General features: G+C 44.7%; 1 protein-coding gene across 1 annotated transcript in view; it reads right to left on the bottom strand.

Moving 5' to 3' along the window:
- Nucleotides 1-702: 702 nt before the first annotated feature.
- Nucleotides 703-17,182, bottom strand: part of LOC138246239 (sulfotransferase 2B1-like) — a 131,527-nt gene continuing 115,047 nt past the window's right edge. The window contains exon 6 of the mRNA XM_069200644.1: nucleotides 703-1,433. Coding sequence (XP_069056745.1) covers nucleotides 1,324-1,433 — 110 coding nt within the window. The 3' untranslated portion in view covers nucleotides 703-1,323. The remainder of the gene's footprint in view (nucleotides 1,434-17,182) is intronic.

Below are 17,182 nucleotides of genomic sequence, written 5' to 3'. Positions count from 1 at the left end.
AAAAAGGCACTATCGCAACCTGTAATAAGGGCTCTGACATTTATTTACCAGTCCACATGAACTCCGAGCTACTTCGCCCATCAATTGTATAAGATGTCAGAACTGTAAATGACATTGAGCGTGTTTTGCTCTCTGCTTTCAAATGTGTGTGATTCTTCATGTTTGAAAACTTTAAGGAAGTATTGTAAAGTAACCTGTTTTAGCAGGAAGATTGCAATTCTCCATAAGGACCCATTTAGAACTTTGCCAACATTAGCTAATTGTGAAGCGTGTGCTACTCCGGTACTTTTTCAGTACTGCATTGTTTTGGTTCTGTGCTTCTTCTGCTGTAGGAGTGTTTTGAGCCTTGTGGAGGTTGAGCTTCGCAAAATGTGCATCCTTATGAACTTTTTATTAAGTGGTTATCTGGTAGAGCAGCTTTCACAGCTGTATAGTGTGAATTTCATTGCCTTTAACTGGATATTGGTTTCTGTATGAGATTACTGTTCTCACTGAGATATTTTGAGGGCTTGCATTATCGAGACCCCCACCTGACAAATTTGAGTGTGCTGTGTGGAGTGTGCTGTATGTTTATATTTACTAAATGTGCTGTTAAAAATTGTTAAAGAAATAGTCATCGTTTGCAGCATATGGGCACTGGGCACAAATGCTACCCTACCAAAGGAAACACAGAACAAAATAATAGCCGAGGGAGGCCGTAAAAAATGATTTATTTATATTTTAAAACACTTTTAACAAAAGCTGCTAGGATCTTTTGACATTATACTTAGTTGTCTTCTTTTCTGAATGGAAAAACATAAAATCTGCTTGCCTTTGGGAATATTCACACCAAGACATCTGCACTGTTAAAGTAGCATTTAGGCTTGTGACCGTGTGTGCATGGATGTATGTGAGTGGAGCACGGTACAAGGTCAAAGACAAGCATAAAATCAGTGAGTGAAAGGCGCGGTAGTTGGGTTGTGTATGGCTAATGCATAGTGATGTACTATTCTTTTAAGAGCGAAGTCTTCAACTCTTTCCTAAATTGGAGCAGTATTGGGACAATCCTGATGGATATGGGAATACTGGTCCAGATTCTGGGTACATAGATGGATAAGGCCTGCTGCCTTGTTTTTAACAGACAGCCTTTCAAGAGCATGGTCTATTTCATATAGCAGCAAGAATGTGTTTATTTTCATTGTTAATGTTGATGGAGGGGTGAGCTATAAATCCCGGAGTGGAGAAACTAGAGTTATCATAGCCCTTCCTCCCCACAATCATTTTAGATGACAAATACCATGTTACAGAACACCAGATTTGGTATGCAGTTTAAGGAAATAGTTTTCAATCCCAGATTAATTTTACTGACAGATCTTTCATCTTCTCCTTGTAGACTTTATCAAAATGCTCTTTCTGCTGATCAGTAAAATGATTCCTCCAGTCACCTGAGATCCCTAAAAAGTAAAGAGAAACAATTATAAATCATACATCAAAAACCAAAATAATGTGAACAAAAAAGGACCATAAGCAAGGTGTTGTTCACCATGAATGGCAGGTGTTCTTCTTGTGGACTGCAGTCTGATCCTTTTCTAGCCACGTTTCAGCCAAGACTCAATTTCAACATTCAGAATCAGGCCATAGGTAATCAAAGAAAATCCTGATTTATAGGCACCAAAGTATCAGAAGTATGAAGTTAGGATTTTAAGTGGCCAACAATAGAGGGGGAAGTTGTCCTTCGTGCTAAGAGGCACTGTGATTGAATTTCCCACACTTTCTTCCTATTGACAATCCCAATGAAGAACAGGAGCAGGGAGGGGAACTTTTTTTTCTGATACTCCTATTATGAAGAAACTGAACAAATACAAGAACAATCTGACAATTGGTTACAGTTACATTTTTCAATTCTGTTGCCAGGGTCCCAGTAGGGGGTTTGCCAGACCTTTGTGTGAGGGTAGGCCACTGTCCTTTGAAATGCAAGTGTCAGGCCCTCCACCCTTCCAGCCCAAGGTTCATCTGGGCCCCATAAAGACAAAGACCCACAGAGTCGATGGCTGTGAGCCCCCCACCTCCCCAGTGAGAGCAATACATTGAGAGCTGACCAGGATCAACACATACACACCATCTCTCGGGTACCGTAAGTCCCATAAGAACAAAGAACCACAGAGGTGATAGGAGTGAGACCACTCTCCTGCTAAGAGGATTGGAATCCCGACTTGTGCCAGTGAGGCACCACACTGTGGGACAGCTTAGACCAGCGCATGCATGCCGCAACCCAGAGGTGAGCACTCAAAGTGAGAGGGGACGGCTTAGGGAGCACTTGTGGAGTTACCTTCTTCCCCCAGGCTGCACCAGGGTACTGGCCAGTCAGTGAGACTCGACTACAGTGCATGGAGCGCGGGACCTAGGGGAGGCTTTGGCCATGCACCCATTTTGGCTCCATGTCCTGAAAATGATTCCTTATGGATATAAATGATTACTGTCCCGCCGTGGGCCTGACATCATGGTCTGCTGGGCTGTTTGGGAATTGCTTGCCCAGCACACATAGTAGGACACTTCTTGGGAGCACTTCAGCAGGATTGGATTGGAGATACTGGGTGCTGCTCTCAGTCTTAGAGGTGGGATCGTGGGAGGTCCTCAAGCGACAGGGTCGTTGAGGGGCCTTAGTGTACTAGTCACATAAGGATGGAGAAGGATAAGACTCCTGAGTTACACAAGGCAATACCATGACCCAGCACACAACCCTGCAGCCCACCAGACAAATGGGTGCCAGGTCACTGGAGAATCCGGAAGGCTTGGTTGATGAGGCCACGAGTGCGGAACTACTAGAAGCCATACACAGATCCTGGATGGCACTGGAGGGAAAAATCAACTCTATTGAGGTCTATCTACTCCATACAGACCTATGCAATGTGACAGATCAGGTCTGGGCGGACAAAAACTCTATAGATAAACTACAGGTGGACATAAAAACGCTTTAGGAACAAATGTCTAAAAAGGTAGTGATGACCAGAATGCTAGATGACAGAGTGGTAGATACTGAGGGGTGCTCACACCGCAATTATCTACGTTTTTTGGGCTTTCAGCAGGTAGGGGAATGCTCTGCACTGGAACATTTCTTGGAGGATTGGATTCTCGCCTCTCTGTTGCCTCCAGGTCTATCAAAGATGTTTGCAGGGGAGTGGATACACAGGGCCCTGGTGACCAGGCCTCCCCCGGTTGCCCTTCCAATGTGCTCATATTCTGGATATTCCGTTATAATGACTGCAAAGTAATCCTAAAGGCGGCCACAGAGTCTGGTCTCATTCGGTTTAAAAACCATGAGATTGTGATCTAACCGGATTACACTAGGAAGGTCCAATCAAGAAGGAAGACTTTCCTGGACAGGAAAAAAAGCTCAGGGGTTTCACTAGTAGCTGCTGTATCCAGCTTGACTCTGGGTGGTGGCACACGACAAGACACACTTCTTTTATCAACCCAAGGATGTCTGGTTGTGGTTTAAACTCTGGGACATTGTGCTGCCCTGGGCTGGGAGAGGCCCCAGCGACATCCAGAGGACATAGGGATACAGGAGGATGAGGAGGATGAGGCCAGGAAGAGACATCTGGGACCGGCCCAAAATTTGTGGGGTCTGTGGGCCACTAGAATGCAGGTGCAGAATAAAGGCATCCTGGTGGCGGAGGAGAAAACCACGGTGAAAGAGGATCTTGCTTCTGGCTCTTCTCCAAGGGCATAGAGGGCACGGAGTCAATGCTGAAAAATGAGGATACATAAATTATGATCACCTTATTGGGAGGAGGGTATATGTGCAACAGGAAAAGTTGAGTGTGATATACATTAAAATAAGGTGCGGACCGACGTACCCTTATCAAGGGTCAGTGCAATTGCATCTGAGAGCAGAGGCAAAGGTAAATGCTAATAAATGCAGACCGGTTGAGATGACATTATACTCACGGATAAAGGCAAAAGTATGCACCTTTTGAGAAGAGGAATAGGGCAGATGGGAGTGCCCTCATCATGGTGACTTGACTGGCAGAGGGATCTTGAGGTCCGCTGGGGGATGACCTTCTCTGCGTATTGTTTATGATAGGTTCTTAATTTTGAGTATTTATCTCTAATTTCAAAAGTAAGATAACAGCTCACAGTATTCTGGGTGGGGTTAATGGGCAGGCATGTTACTAAGATTTAAAATAGTGTATATCCAAGTTGGGATGGGTAGACTGTTGGAGAGGGGGGGCTTTTTGTAAAGTTTGGAAAGACTGTGTTGTGGGCCTCCTGGAATTGTAGATGGACTGGCTGACGAGTTGTCAGGAAACCTCCTAGGTGCCTGATACAGGCAAGTAACCATGGCCTCTCAATACAACTTGATAAGCTGTAATGCCTGGGGATTGAGTAGTTACATGAAGTCTATAAGGTCCTGATTTACTTTTTGTATAATAAAGTGCATATTGCATGTTTACAAGAAATCCACATGACTAACTTGTACGAAGTGAAACTTAAAAATTAAGGAGCGTCGTCAGCTCTTCTCCACCATGTATTTAGTGTATTCAGAGGGGGGTGACAGTGTGGGTGCCCCCTTTAAGCCTACGTACTCCGAGGTTGTCCTAAAGGGCAGATACATTCTACTACAAGGGATGATGGATGGTAGAGACATGCATTAAATGGACAAGAGAGATGTGGAAGGGAACAACACCCGACTAATCCGTAATACTAATGCCACTCATTGACGCATAACATATACAGTAGACTGGACGAGTGTTGGAAAAGGGAATTTTCCTTCCCAGGTTTTTTTCAGATCATGCCTCATTACTGGTAGAGTTTGCATGGCACTTCCCACTGGGTGCACTAGCTGATCTGGAGTGTAGGGAAGACTTGAAGGTTGAGATGTCCTCCTATTTGGACCTCAATTGGGGTTCCTCAAAACCTGGGGGTAACAAATTGTGAGCTTTAAAGAAGGTGTTGCGAAGGCTGTGGGGTGTATGAGAAAAGTCTATGTACTGCAACTCCAAAGAAAATGAGTGCAGCTGGAGGCCCACTTGGCTATTCTGCAGAGGATGAAGCATAAGAATTGTGGGCCTGGTGCAGAGTTGTCTAAATAAGAAATGGGACAGGCTGAACTAACATTGAGCAAATATCAGCAGTGCCTACACAGGGAAGGGGATAACCCAGCAAATTCTAGGCTTAGATTTTAAAAAGGTAGATGGTGGTTCCGTGGTCACTCTTCTGCATCACCCCAATGGCATCCTGATTAAGACGCAACTGCACATTTTGGGACAGTCTTCCCATCGGGGGTCATGCTCCCACAGGTGCCCGAAATAAACTGCGAGGAGGTATAAGCAGAAATCACCCTCGAAGGATTATGGATGCCTTAGGGGCGCTGACAGTGAATAAGGCACCTTAGATGACGGGTTCCCAATGGAGTTGTATCAACATTTTTTACCACTGCTAGCTGAACAAGCACTGGTATAGCCAGTAGGTCTCGCCTTTGAATAGGTCTCGCCTTTGGGACCTTATGAGTATTTAGCCATGCACCACATTACATTGGCAGATGAATCATACCATAGCTGACATTGTGCAACCACTGATGACCCTGTAGAAGGGTCACCAAACATATCAACAGATATACAATCATCATGTGAACCCAATAAAAACCTTTATCAGAAATAACATTTGTGTTTGTGCATTCCTTCATACACTTGGCATTACACTGTAATGGTCAGAACATCCCCTAGAGGGCACCACAATAAAAATACCATTTGGAAGAAACATGGTCCTGTAACCATATAGTCAGCCTATAGTGGGAATAACCACATGAAAAGAGAATTACAGAAAGCAATGCAGTGTAGCCATATATTCAACCCCTAGGGGCGTAGTGCATTACACATTTTCAGGCCTCCCAGGCTTACTAGAATATTATTATAAACAAGCCTCTTGTTAGAAATGGGGTCTTTGGTTGACAGTCAGGTTACACCCTTTCCATGCAAGGACCTTCACTCTAGTTAGGGCAAAGGAGAAACACACCTGGTTAACCCCCACTCACCCCTTTGGTAGCTTGGCACGAGCAGGCAGGCTTAACGGAGAAGCAACGTGTAAAGTATTTGTACCAACACATATAATAATATAATGAAAACACTACAAAATGGACACCACACCAGTTTAGAAAAATAGGCAATATTTATCTAAATCAGATGACCAAAATGACAAAAATCCAACATATACAAGTTAAAATATGCATTTTCAAAAGAATGAGAGTCTTACTCCATAGAAAACAAAGGAAACGATGATTTTGCACAAAGTACCTGGTTTGCAGAAAAAATAATGCAGCAAGGGCGTGCGTGCGTCGGAAAAGTCAGCGATGCGCTGATTCCTTCCTCGCAGGGGAGGCCGTGCGTCATTTCTTCTCTGGTCGGGTCGGCGATGCGTCGTTTTTCTCCCTCGCAAGAGAGCGATGCTTCGATTTCCAGATAGGGCACCTTGGATCCATGCAGAGTCGGGATGACTGTGACGCCCAAGGACGATGTGTGGAAAATCCAGTTGCATGGTGTTAGAAAACTGCGCTGCGTAGGGTTTACGTTCTTAGCAGAAGCAGCAAGCGGGTGCTGCGCGTCATTTCTCCATCTGCAATACGTTGATCACCCAGCTGCGATGCAGGTGGAGCATTGATTTCAGCTGCAAAGCCGGCGGCGTGTTGTTTTTCAGCTGTGTCGCAGACGGTGCATCGAAAATTTCCCTGCACGGCATTCTGCGCATGGATTTTCAGCTCTTGTTCTGCCAACTTCACCTTTCAAGGGCCCAGGGACTGGCTAGGACTCCACTTGGCAGGGCACGAATCTCAGCAGAGATTCCAGGTGCTGGCAAACGAAGTCTTGGATGGCCCTGAGACTTCGAAACAGGAAGCAAGCTCCGTTCAAGCCCTTGGAGATTCTTCACAAGCAGGAATATACCACAAAGTCCAGTCTTTGTCCCCTTTCACAGGCACAGGCAGCAACTGCAAGATAGCCTAACAAAGCATAGCCACAGGCAGGGGCAACACTTCTCCTCAGCTCTTTTCCTTGGCAGAGGTTCCTCTTGAATCCAGAAGTGATCTAATTTTCAGGGGTTTTGGGTCCATTACCTATACCCCTTTCTGCCTCTGAAGCTGGCAAACTTCAAAGGGTAGTCTCTCTTGTTTACAAGATCCTGCCTTACCCAGGCCAGGCCCCAGACACACACCAGGGGGTTGGAGACTGCATTGTGAGAGAGCAGGCACCGCCCATTCAGGTGTAAGTGACCACTCCACCCTAGCACAGATGGCTCATCAGGATATGCAGGCTACACCCCAGCTCCCTTTGTCTCACTGTCTAGAGGCGATTCACAAACAGCCCAACTGTCAAACTGACCCAGACAGGGAATCCACACACAGGCAGAGAATGGTTAACATAAGAAAATGCCTTCTTTCTAAAAGTGGCATTTTCAAACTAACAATCTAAAAACCAACTGCACTAACAGATGCATTTTAAATTGTGAGTTCAGAGACCCAAACTCCATATTTCTATTTGCTCTCAAAAGGAATCTGCACTTTAATAATATTTGAAGGCAGCCCCCATGTTAACCTACGAGAGAGATAGGTCTTGCACAGTGAAAACTGAATTTGGTAGTATTTCACTGTTAGGGCATGTAAAACACATCAGTACATGTCCTTCCTTTAACATACACTGCACCCTGCCAATGGGGCTACCTAGGGCCTACCTCCGGGGTGCCTTAAAAGTATAAAAAGGGAAGGTTTAGGCCTGGCAAATTGGTACACTTGCCAAGTCGAATTGGCAGTTTAAAACTGCACACGCAGACACTTCAGTGGCAGGTCTGAGCAATGTTTACAAGGCTACTAATGTGGGTTGCACAACCAGTGCTGCAGGCCCACTAGTAGCATTTGATTTACAGGCATTGGGCGCTTCTAATGCACTCAGATATGGCACTCATTGATATTCAATCACACATACATTTTTACACAGGAGAATTTGCACTTTAGCACTGGTTAGCAGTGGTAAAGTGCCCAGAGCATCAAAAAACAGCAAAAACAGAGTCCAGCACGCATCAACAACCTGGGAAGCAGAGGCAAAAAGTTTGGGGAGACCATGCCAAGGATGGCAAGCCTAACAACTCCTAAAACACAAACTACTCCCAACTGTAAAACAAAAGTTTCAGCCATGATAGAGCTTAAAAAGACACTGAATGGTGAGAGGGATTATTATTTAAGGGTCCCTCAACCTAGTGTATGGACCCAGAGATGATCTAGACAGAAAGAGCGTTTAGGTCTGAACATTTTGATCCCATTGTCCTAAGACCACCACACAGTGAGTTGTGGGCAAAAATGTTTTGTAAAAGGAATGTCCCACAAAGCATTATGGGAAGAGTTTCTGAGCGCAGCAAATATTATAGTATCTTGAATATAATGCTCAGAGCAGCCCCTAGAAGAGACCACAATAAAAATAGCATTTGGAAGAAACATGGTCATGTAACCATATAGTCAGCCCCTAGAGGGCATAACCACATGAAAACAGAATGGCAGAATATAATGCAGTGTCACTATATATTTAGCCCCTAGAGAGTGTAGTTCATTACACATTTTCAGGGGTAGCAAGCCTACTGCAATAATATTACAAAAAAGTCCTTAAAAAACACAAATTACTCCCAGCTGTAAAACAAATGTTCCAGTCATGAAAGAACTTAAAAAGACACTGGGTGGTGGGAGAGGTTATGATTTTGGGGTCCCCCAAACCTAGTGTGTGGATCCAGAGATGACTTGGACAGAAAGAGCATGTCGTGCTGAACATTTTAGTGGCAGTCTCATTGTCCTAAGACTACCACACGGTGAGTTATGGGCGAACATGTTTTATAGAAGAAATCGCCACCAAAGCATTATGGGGTGAGGTTCCTAGTGCAGTGAATATTGTAGTATCGGCTCTCCCGCTGTGACGGGAGAGCCACGTTAAGGATTTCTGTGTTGTTTTCTGTTTAAAATGTGCCAGTTTGTATATTTTTCAACTGGTAATCTTGTATGTAAGTGGTACTCATGTAAAGCACTCCTCCAATCGTGTTCGCTCTAGGTGAAACTTAAAAAAAAAAAAATACACATATATATATATATATATATATATATATATATAAATAAATAAAAAAAGAACCCCCCTCCAGCTTGCAGCTTTTGGGCACAGATACCACAAAGAAACAGCAGCATGCCCAAAAACAAGGTAGATAAAGAAATAACATGCGGCCACTGAGCGCAAAACAAAGAGGCAAAAGAAAAAAGTAGCGTGCCACTAAAGGTCAGTCTCCAAGGTGGTAACAAAGCAGACTCAAGGCAGGACAAATGTAAAGGGTTTACCTTTGAAATAAAGGGAATTTTGAAAGGCAGTCTGTGGAACGAATGAAACTGATGGACATCCCTGACTGGCACCCTAGACTTCAGTACACCATGGATCTGGAGAGAAGACAAAAGGAAGACCATCTTACAGCCGTGGGAAGTGCATAAAGAGAGGCTGCAACGCCGGCGTGACTGCACATGCTGCACTTTGGGCTAGTAGAGGTTAGACACTGTCCAGAGTTCCTGGCTCTGGAAAAAGTTGGTTCCCAGCCCCAGATCTAAGCAGTGACTCCAAAAGTCAAATGGCCAAGTTGGTAGCCACAGCAGGTTTTGCTGCTATCGGACCCCAGGCACTCCAAAAGACTTATACAAGATAGTCAAAAGTTGCACCTGTGTCTGCTGGACCTGTGGGCATTGTCTATTGTCAAATTTGTCACAACCAAGAGACACTAACCCTCAACAAAAGCTTTGCATCCTGACCACTGGATTTTAAGAACCGAAGGCCTGTTGCAGCATCCCTTCTACCAGTGGAAAGAGGACTTTGTGGGACACCAGAATCCATGGCCAGAGCTGGCCCACCTCACATGGGGAACAAGGACTCACCCCAAATTGACCCCATTGACCACACAGCATCAGGAGCATCCTTGAGCATCCTTTACCTGCATCCCTCAGCATCAGGACCATGGTGGTTGTCCTGTAAGGTTTGGCTTTTGCTTCAGAGACATTCTGATGGCCAGGTAATTGTCCAAAGTATCCTTACTGGCCTCCTCAACTGCTGGCCTGTTGAAATGGGTCACCCAAATCAGATCTGAGTTGAAAGATATTTCAAACTTTTCTAAAGGTTACACACTTTTTGTAGGCAAATGCTTGTTTGCAGTTGATATAAAAATAATTTAATGCTTTACAAAATCATGTTTCTGGAACCCTCCGGTGGATTTTGATGATCAAAGACTCTAAACATTCATGTAAAATCCTAAATGAGTATACATTGTAGTTGTGACTCTTTCTTGTTGTGTGACTTTCTTAGTCCGTTGTTTGAGGCTGTTGAATGCTTTACACATTGATTCTTTGCTACGCCTTACTGCTTGCAGCCCAGCAACCCAGGGTTGTGCTTAAGGTTAACTAAACTTACCTGACTGGACACAAGTTGGTATTCGAGATTGTACTGCATGATAGAGTCCCACAGCTATATCATACAGTACACCCAAATCCTCACAGTAACTGACTATGATTAATGCAAATACCAAAGTGCTGTGCAAAATCCTGGAAACCCATTTGATATTGGTGAAGATTCAACTTACACAAGAGAACCAGTTTGGCTTTAAACCACGTCACAGAATGGTATAATGAAATTGGAGCAGCTGACGTGCTGCAGTCTGTGCACAAGTAGGGGTATGAAGTTTTCCCTATTGGGCGTTGATATTGCCAAAGCCTTTGATACTTTATATTGGTCCTATCTACTGGTTGTCTAGGTATATTGGACCAGTCTTTTGTTCCTGGTTGCAGCTGTTATAAACGGACCCGTGAGCCAGGGTCAGAAGCGGGGGATTCATCTCAGAGGATTGGAGGTTGGAGAGGGTCACTGGACAAGGCTGCCTACTCTCCCCACTGCTTTTCGTTATTGCCCTAGATCTGTTGGCATTGAAACACCGGGGTGTGCTTCAGGGTCAGATATGACTGAGAGACATCATCCTTGTAATACCCTTATGTGTAGATGAAACTTTGTTTTATTTAAAGCATCTGAAGGAGGTCGTACCAGAATTATTGTCACACTTAGATGTCTGTAGGGTGGTGGTGGTACTGAAGGTCAACAAGAACAAGATCATACTTTTTCCCCTGGGTAGTCTGGCAAGACATCCCAAGGAAGACTTACCTGATTTTAGCCTCCAGTGGGAGGTGGACAGCTTCAGATATTTAGGAATATGGATGGCAGGGAAGACTGAGAATCAATATGACTACAACATAAGAAGGGTAATTGCCGGGCTCAATACATTTCTGGATCTCTTTTCCCTTGTCAACAATGGGGAAGATGGTGTTTCTTTCCTGATACCTCTACACTATGCAGAACTCACCATGCCTGCTGCCCCAAGAGACCTTTAAGATGTCAAATAGGCTGATAGTTTCACTTGGGTGGGCGGGATAAAGAAATAGTGTAGCGCTAGACACTCGTAATTCGGATCAGGAGGACGAAGGACTGGACTGTCTGACACAGAACTATACTACTATGCAGCACCCCTACAACATGCAGCAAAGTGGGCCTAAGAGACAGGCAACTGGGAAAAATGCTGCTGCAAGGGACAATGGTAGATATACACTTGATGGCATTATTGAGGAGGAGATACAGGCTGGAGGGTGACTATCCCTACCTGGTACCACATACTGCCCATGTGTGGGAAAGGGTAATAGTGATGATCCTACGGTGACACCCCCACTCAAGGAATCTGGAGGTCTGGTTGTTAAAACTATTCTGAGACGTTGGGAGCACCATGTTCATTGCACAGGACCACCAGGGACATCTGGACAGAGTTCCCAGTTGCCACCCCACCGAGCTAAGACCCTTCAATTGATGCTTAACATAGGAGAGGGTGGGCATTTGATATCTCTTCCATATGTTTGCCAGGCCTAGGCAGGATCTGGCAGCTAGAGCCTCATGGAGCACTGACTAGGGGGGATCTGCTTAGAATGCCGAATGGAGAGCTACGTATGCGTTGGTCAAGCTGATACCTAGCTATCTAGCAACATAACATTTAAATTCATTCATTTTAACTGTGTGCAGCATGCCTACCTCACTCCAATGAATATAAGTAGAATATATATTGGGCGCACAATGACCTGCCCGAGATGTGGCTGGGTGGCAGTTGACTTCCTTCACTTAGCCTGGAATTTTGCTCTGGTGATAGCATACTGGTGGGCGGTGGTGCTATATCTCAAAGGAGCTATGGGGATCACCCTAGAACTTACCCCACAACACTGCTTACTGGGTATCATTAAATGGCCAAAACACAGGAAGATGCTATACAAACTTCTACACCTGGCATTGATAATAGCACAATGGGGCAAAGCCATGTGATGGCTGATTTCCAAGACTCAAGCAATAAAACTCTGGGCAAGGGGGACTTTGAAATGGGTGCTAGCAGAGAAAACTCCCATTCAGATATCCCGTAGGGATGAAAAAGTAAAGGAGGACCTGGACACACTGGAAGAAATACTTACTGCTTTCAGGGAGAGGAAAAGGGAGGAAGAAGGATTTTCAACCTCATCACATCAAGGGAAGGAGGCTGAACAGACTTGTAGAAACAGGCGGGGTCTGGGTCCAGAGATGGAGGAGCACTCATTGACGGGAGCATTGGAATGTCCAGGAGCAATGGAAGGAATATGTATGGCTTACAACAACAAGACCATCGATGGGGATGAGCGATTTATTACAGAGGTAGGGGAAAACATGAATAAACCAGATTGAGATCCATGAGTATGATTTCAAAATGAATGGGGAGATTGTATGACACAGTCTTGTTTGTTGTGTGTAACACTTTTACTCACTGTTGAGTAGATAGGTTAAATCGAAAAATATAATAAATATTGTTAGTCCTACTTCATTTTTGCTGGCTTTAGGATTCTGTGCACTTTACCACTGCTGACCAGTGCTAACGTACAGGGACTCTGTACTCTTAACTTGGTGATATTGACTTATCCACGATTGGCATATTTAATTTACTTGTAAGTTCCTAGTAAAGTGTGCCCAGGGCCTATAAATTAAATGCTACTAGTGGGCCTGCAGCACTGATTGTGCCACCCACTAGCAATTGTATCAATTTGTCAGGCCCAAACCTTCTTTTTTATTACATATGTCATCCCTATGTAGGGCCTAGTTAGCCCCAAGGGCCGGGTGCAGTGTATTCAAAACGTTGGACCTGTACTTTTAAGTTTAACATGTCCTGGTAGTGAAAAACGGCTAAATTTGTGTTTTATTACTGCAAGACCTCTCTCTCCCATAAGTTAACATCGGGGTTATCTTGAAGCATCCTTTAAGTGTAACTTCCATTTGGGAAAAGATAGAAATTTTGAGTTTAGTGTCTCTGGCCTCACAATTTAAAATCGCAACTTATGGTTAAGTCAGATTTTAAATTGTAAAGTCTGAAGATGCCACTTTTAGAAAGTTGGCATTTTCTCACTTAAACCATTCTGTGCCCACCGGACTGTGAATAGACGTCTGTAGTAGATCACAGCTGGGCTTTGTACATTCCACCTAGACAGTCACACACAAAGGAAGCTTGGATGTGACATTTGCATCCTGATGGCCCATCACCAGGCTGATGGGTCTTTCAGGGCTAGATGGAAGGGAGGAGCTGACACACCTGAAAAGGGTTGCACCTCTCCCTACACAAAGGGCTGCATAGACCCCTGTAGAGTACTTGGACCCAGGGAAGGAAGGGCAGGGACCTTGTTACTTCGTAGACCCTCTTTGAAGTCTCTACCAAGGCAAACCTCACCAAATTGGAACTTTGCTGGAACCAAATACATGCTGCCTGGAAGAAGACTGCTGTGCTGCAGGAGGGGCTGCCACTTTTCTAACTGCTCTGCTGTGTTGGCCTGATGTCTGCTGATTCCTGTGCCTGTAGGACGGACTGTCACTTTGCTACCTGCATTGCTCTCTTGACATGCTGCCTGCTCCTTCTTGCCTAGGATTAGGAAGGACTGGACCTGCTCTCTACATCTTTGAACCCATGTTTCTTTAAGGGCTCGCTGGCTTACCCCCTTTTCTCCTGCAGCCTCAGGGACATCAAAGACTGCCAGCAACTCTCCTGGTGCTGATGCACTCTGCTATCTGTGAGTCCTAGCCTTACCTGATGTGCCTCCTTCTGGTCCAGTGCTTCAAAAGTGGGTTCTGCAGCTGTGTTCTGCAAAAACTGATGCATTGTCACCACATTGCCCTTTGACCCCGATACACTGGCTGTTCGACAACAGCAGATCCACAGCTTGCACAGCCCAACTACGACGCTCTGTGTGGCTTGACGACGATGCATTGCGTTTATCTCAATGAGTTCAATGCCAATGCAGGACCCAGCTGCGTGAAAAAGATCAACGCAACACCTTCACATTTGCTCCTCGATGTCGACTCTTGCTCCATCTAAGTTACTGTGTCAGCGGACCCTGTGTGGGTTCTTTAGCTGGCCTACCCCCCATCACAGTTGGCCTGAAGTTTGGATTTGCAACAAATCGTTACCTCAAATAACATTTTGACCGTTGGTGCCTTCTAAGCACTATGTTTAGTTTAATCTTTCAAAAATTCATATCTCGACTTCTACCTATTGGAGTTTTCTCATTTTGGTCTCATTTTACTCAGATAAATCTTCTCAATTATTCCAAACTGGTGTGGAGTTATTTTTTGGTGTTCCTGTAATTTAAGTGTTACACAAATACTTTAAACATTGCCTCTTACATTAAGCCTGACTGCTCTGTGCCAATCCATCAGAGGGTGAGCACAGGTTAATTTAGGGTGTATATCTAACTTGCACTGAATAAGATTGCAGTCCCTACTTTGGTGCATACCTCTGCCAACTACAGATCCACTTTCTAACAAATATGTTAAAAAAGAGAGGTGCCTGACTCTTTTCTGGGGCACAGGCGTGCATCTATCCCCCAGTGGGAAGCCAGATGTTGTTGTATTTTTTCTTACACATAGAAAAAATTGAAACATTATTTGGCTGCTTGCGAATTCACAAAAATTAAGCTTCTTCCTTTCAGACCGCTTCTCTATGAACAAGAAGCATTCTGAGAGGAAAGAGTTGTGTGAAATGACCCAGGGAGTGGAGTTTGTCTGAAGAGGAGCTTGGGGCACTGATAGCTGCATTAAGCTCCTGATAGGCCTTTCCCATGAATGATCTGGCAGGCGGGGCTAAGTGGCTCTAAGGAATCACCCCTCTCCTTTTCAAATAAACAGTGTCCCTTTGTATCATAGTGCTTTACTTGATGACTTTCAGGTTCAGTGTTTGAAGGGTGAGACTGCTATTGTCACTGGATAGCACATACTTGAGGTGGCCTGTCCTCTACATAGGTCACTGAGTAGGATCATGTTAACTCTGGCAAGCATGTGCAAATTGCCAATGAAACAGGGTGGAACAATGTGGCCACTAGATTGAAGGAATGAATGAAGTTGGTTTGCAAAGAGCATTGATACCCAGAAGGACATCCCTTTGCTCCTGAGGTAGAGAGCATGCAGGTAGAAAAAGGCAGCTTGTATGCTTTTGAGAAGTTGCCTGCAAGAAATGAGTCTAGGTGCAGTGCAACTAGCAGCTCAGGGTTAGAAGGAGTTTCTGATGAGTTAACTGCATCAGATAATGAGATCTATGAGCAGGAGATTAGAAGAGATGCATGGGAATGGAATTGCTGCTCGAATAACTGATGCTAAGATGATATTAAACTTTGTAGGTAGGGCAAAGTCTTTCAAAGCAATTAATTTCCTAACAGAGAGCCAGTGAAGGTTTTTGAGAGAAGGGAGTCCAATTACCTTGGGGGTACTTTCAGGATCAGAACTGGAGGGGACTGTGCTTGCAGCATTAAGAGACTATGGGACAGATTTATGGAAAGTGGCGCAGCACCAAGTGCAGCATCACTTTACCTGTGCACCTTAGAGCCCCCCTACCGCCACCATGTGTGCGCCGTATTCATGACGCTATTGATGTACTCTGCAGGATTAGCACCAAAATGTTGGCGCTACTCCTGCAGAGTACATAGGGGCCCAGTCTAAATAATTGAAGCGCCCTTTTAACGCTTGCTTTGAGCAGGTGTTAAAAGTGCTGTAAAAAATAGTGCAAGGAAATCTCATAGATTAATCTTACAGGTGTAATGTAGCGCAAAGGGTTACAGAGTGGCGCAATGCATGTATTGCGCCACTCTGTAAATACGGTGCAGGGGTTTTGACCTCGTTGGGCCAGGCCATACTAATGTAAAAAATAATGAAGCTAATGTGGTGCAAGGTTGCGATAGGGGATTATAAATATGCCCCTATGTTTGGACTAGGAAGTAATCATACGCCACTGGATTGGACTACAGTAAGATAGATCTCCTCTGGGGAAATCATTGTCGTGCCCACGCAAAAGCTTATTACACAAACAAACAGAACAGCCCAGCACAGATAGTCTTGGGGAGATCCAACGAAGACTAAAGTCTTTCCCACTCAAGCTAATTGATTAAATGAACACCAAGGGCCAGATTTACTAAAAAGTGGGGAAGTGCGAGTGCTGCACCAAAATGTGCAGTGCCACACTGTGTCACTTTAGAAATGCTGGGATGTGCCATATTTACTGAAATACGGTGCACCCCTGTGTTCCCCCCGCGGCAGCACTAAATTTAGTTGCCAACACAGGCATCCTTGCACCATAGTGCAAGGGTATCTGCGTTGAGGGATTGATTGTTTGTGTGCAGGAAGGTGCCCCTTCCTGCACATAAACAATCTACAATGGTGATTTGGCACTTCTATGTGTGCTGCATAATACCAAATCGTCATTTTTGAATGATTGTTAATGTGCAGGAAGGGACACCTTCCTGCTCATAAACAATCATTCAAAGCCTTTTGCTCTTTCTATGTGTGCTGCAGAATGCAAGCAAAACCAAGGAGTTTTTGGTGCTGCCACAAATTTGCGCCTTCTTGTAAATCTGGGGCAGCGTCACACAGCAACACCCATTGCACGCCCATAAGATGCAGAAAACTGCGTTATAGGGACACATATTTAGAGGGTGGCGTTAAGCCACAAAAAGTGGCTTAGCGCCACCTTATAGATGTGGAGCATTGCACAGTGCCACAGTACTGTCAGAAAAAGTGACGCTCAAATGACGCTAGGGCCTTGTAAATCTGGCCCCAAC

This window comes from Pleurodeles waltl, chromosome 7 (genome assembly GCF_031143425.1).
Source record: "Pleurodeles waltl isolate 20211129_DDA chromosome 7, aPleWal1.hap1.20221129, whole genome shotgun sequence".
NCBI classification, from domain to species: Eukaryota; Metazoa; Chordata; class Amphibia; order Caudata; family Salamandridae; genus Pleurodeles; species Pleurodeles waltl.
Note: the sequence above shows the minus strand (reverse complement) of the source record. Positions and strands in the feature narration are given on the sequence as shown.